General features: G+C 38.9%; 1 protein-coding gene across 1 annotated transcript in view; it reads right to left on the bottom strand.

The window, feature by feature from the left end:
- The window catches only part of fah (fumarylacetoacetate hydrolase (fumarylacetoacetase)), a 14,783-nt gene that overhangs the window by 9,922 nt on the left and 1,138 nt on the right, over window positions 1–3,723 (bottom strand). The window contains exons 3-4 of the mRNA XM_019858080.1: window positions 2,713–2,834; window positions 826–875 (exon numbers count right to left, since the gene is read on the bottom strand). Of these exons, the coding sequence (XP_019713639.1) occupies window positions 826–875; window positions 2,713–2,834 (172 nt within the window). The remainder of the gene's footprint in view (window positions 1–825; window positions 876–2,712; window positions 2,835–3,723) is intronic.

Raw genomic sequence — 3,723 nt, 5'->3', positions numbered from 1 at the left:
ATTAGCTTCCATGTCGATAGAAAAGGACTTGCTAATGGACCTGAAAACTGTACAACAGAGCCACTGAAGTGTTCCTGAGAAAAGAAAGGAGGATCGACTTTAATTTCAAATAAGCAAACGCTGTGGAGAACTACACTAAATCTGCTCACCTGCAATTTATAATGGCGCATTGTAGTCACCTTCGTGCACGAAAGTTCGTTCAATCTCAGCTGCTCAACATTTTCGGTTATTTGCTGTTGTATCGCCGATTTTCAAAATGCAAATGATCTGTTTATTTTCAAATAATAGTTTGTTTTGTTATTGTTTGGTTGGTGTCTTATATGAAACTGCGACATTGCGCAATTTACTGGACAGACTTGTTTGAGATCACACAGCGTAATTTGGGTGGCATTTTATTTCGTATTTTTAAATCATCTTTTTATTTTTGACAATATCTGTAAATTTAGTTTCCTGCTGTTAATTGGGAATACATACTTGATGGTTTTAAATGCTCCTGAAATTAAGTGCTGCTTGACGAGCCTATATTGTGTATGTATGTAACGTCACTGAAGGCCTAAGGTTGAAATGCACGGCCCGCCACTGGTTAGATCTACACACTTTTTGCCATCTGGTTACTAATATTCTCCTTCAATCTCTTTGGATGATAAATTTTCATAGAAAGAATGACAGGCAACTCTGTGATTGGAGACATTTTATCAGGAAAACTGGGAACTGCCGTAAATTATGAAAATCAATCATTCAAAAGACAATTTCTCCTTTCTCCAAATAGAACATTTTTTTGTGTGTGTGTCAGTGTTGGTTTTGTGCATTTGAGTGTGGACCGACCGATATCAGCGGGAAGATGCATTTTGGCTGCGCTCTGTGGGACAAAAGCTCTGCAGACACAAAAGAAAAACAAGTGAGAGGAAAACCAGGGTGGAATAAAATGAGCAACAACAAAGTAATTATTTTCAAATTTGTAGGAAACACAAATGACAAAAAAGAAACAACTACCGGTAAAGGCATGTGAAAAGATAACACTTGAAACTTCTCTTTGCATATACTGTGCCAGACAAAGAGGGAACGGGAAATGTCAATTGAGCATTCACAAGTGTAGTCTGGAAAATTCCAAAATACAAAATGTCATGGAAAACTGTTGCTAACGAGAGTATGCAAAGAAAAAATAAATAAAACTGATAAAAACAGTGAAGCCACATACAGGGTACTCAAAGTGACCAGTAAAAACAACAAATATCCAATTCGACAAATTGGTTGATGCAGACCTAACAGGGACAAAACGAAAACATGGAGATTAAACACACAATGATCAATCACGAGACAGCCATTTGGGCAGAAGACAAGTTGAGGGAAAAAGCTGATGGCATGTAGAAGGCAAGCAAATGAACAAGTGGCACAAGACAGGCACAAATAGAAGCTCAACAAAGGAGTGCTATGAAACTACCGTATTGGCCCGAATATAAGACGGCCCTGATTGTACGACGAGCCCCTCTTTTTCAAAACTCAAGTTTGAAAAAAGACTTTTTGAACACCAAATTAATTTTTATACAGAAAATAATGACAGTACATCTGAAACAAATGATTATAACAATATATTTGAGAGAAAAAGCATGTTATTTTGCCTCATTCAAATCTTAATATCGGAACATTTAAATATGTAAACTAAAGCGCAATCACATTCGTAAATGAATGGCTTCTGGTTTTTGAAATGTAAATTACATCATAACTTCTCCTCAGCTGCCGGTTAACCTGGCCGATCTTCGACCCACTTTTCTCCAGATTGTCGCTACGTTTCTCCATTTTCTGTTATCTCTTATTTTCTTCTCTTTTCTTTCTTACCGCTATTTTTTTTATTTTTCTTCTTCGTGCTACCGCTATTTTTATTTTTATTCTTTGTGACAGCTGGTCACTTTTGCCTGGGGAGTCAAGTTCAGCATTCGCTTCAATGATATCTGGCGCCATCTAGCGTCGTGAATGGGTATGATGTCTAGACCCCGAATATAAGACGACCCCCACTTTTTCTTATTTCTTATTTGTCTTATTTCAATGCAAAAAACACCGTCTTATATTTGGGCCAATACGGTAAATAGGATCAACCTTAAAATCAGCATTACCAAAGAGATTGTGATTTTTTTTCTATTCAATTTAAAATTTTACAATGATATAACTCAAGAATCTACAAACAATAATTTGTAATGTCGTATCTTGACATCACAGTTGCTCAGGGCCCAGGTAACGACCAATCACAGCTCACGTTTTCTGCATCTGGTCATGTGACATTTGCAAACTGAGCCGTGATTGCTCATTGCTGTGCAACCATGATGTCATTTTCAGTCGACAGCAAGTGTCAAAATGGCTGGTGGATAAAAACGGATAGATTTTGCTGCCTAATTCATATTCCTCAAATGCAATATTCATCAGAAAACAGTTTTTAGTCTAATGGGCACGAAGGGAACATGTTATTGTCAAGAAAATTTTGGAGCTGACTCCTCCCTGCCTGATGGACACGCTGACTTGTTGAGGAATCGATTTTACTACTCCTAATGCCTTGAATCACAGTCCTGCGCCTGAAGATGGAACTTGAGTTTGGCACAATTATGAGTGATAAATTTTCCACACTAAAAACACCTTGTGTGACTTCACTGATAAAATGTGGCCGTAATTTAAACATACAAAGCAGTAGCTTGGTGAAAATGATTAACTACACAGACTCACCTACTACGGAGAGTGCAGTCATCTCTTAGAGTGCTCTCATTGGCTGAGAGCAAAAACTGCAATGTTCTTCTGGTCTCCTTCCATGCTTCATATCCCAGACCCATAAAAGCATTTAATGTAGGCTGACATATGGAACACAATATCATAGAGATGGTAACACACAACATTATGTAAAAGCATGTATGACTGGACAAGTCGTATGTAACATTGATTAATGTTAATTCTTGGTGTATAATACATATTCTGCGTTTATGAGCCTTACAACAATTGTGAGGTGGAACCCATGCCGGGGTTTTAGAGCGGATTGAAGAAAGATTATGATGCAACTGCGGTACCTTGTAGACACAGCAGCACGTGTCAGTCTGCCCTATGACACACTCTATAGCAGGGGTCACCAACCTTTTTTGCCCCACGGACCGGTTTATGTCAGACAATATTTTCAGGGACCGGCATTTAAGGTGTGGCGGAAATAATACAACAAAATAATATGGTATGAGCTGCATGAAAACTGTGGTGTTTTCGAAATATAATAATAAACACAAGGAGCGTCTAATCTGGCCGCAACACTCTGATCGCTATGGTAATGTTTAATGCCTTCAAAATACGATACAATGCAAATTCAAAGTGCACGAAAATGATGACTCACCACAGCCCCGAGCTTGATTTTCTGCAGCCAGACGGTCCCATCTCGGGGTAATAGGAGACAATGACACCTCATGTGTGTGTTTTACGTCAAGTCTACTTCGTAATTTTGTTTTAGTCGCCGTTGCTGCAGAAAAGCCCCGCCTCACACAGATAGCATGTCGGAAATAGCAACAGTGCTACTATGGCGATCTCAGAATATTCAGCCATAACTTTAATCCAGTTGTCTCGAACGTACTTTTAAGGCCGCTGTCATTTGATCTCCAGCAGTTTTTTTACTCATTTTGCGAGCTCTGGTGTTTTGTTTTTAAGCGGAATCGGTCACGTGACGGAGAAGCGTGGCTTGACGTGTGTCAAGCGTGACACAGA

This window comes from Hippocampus comes, unplaced genomic scaffold (genome assembly GCF_001891065.2).
Source record: "Hippocampus comes isolate QL1 unplaced genomic scaffold, H_comes_QL1_v1.1 scaffold178, whole genome shotgun sequence".
In the NCBI taxonomy this organism is placed as follows: domain Eukaryota; kingdom Metazoa; phylum Chordata; class Actinopteri; order Syngnathiformes; family Syngnathidae; genus Hippocampus; species Hippocampus comes.
The sequence above is the reverse complement of the archived record's forward strand: the minus strand, read 5'-3'. Positions and strand labels throughout refer to the sequence as shown.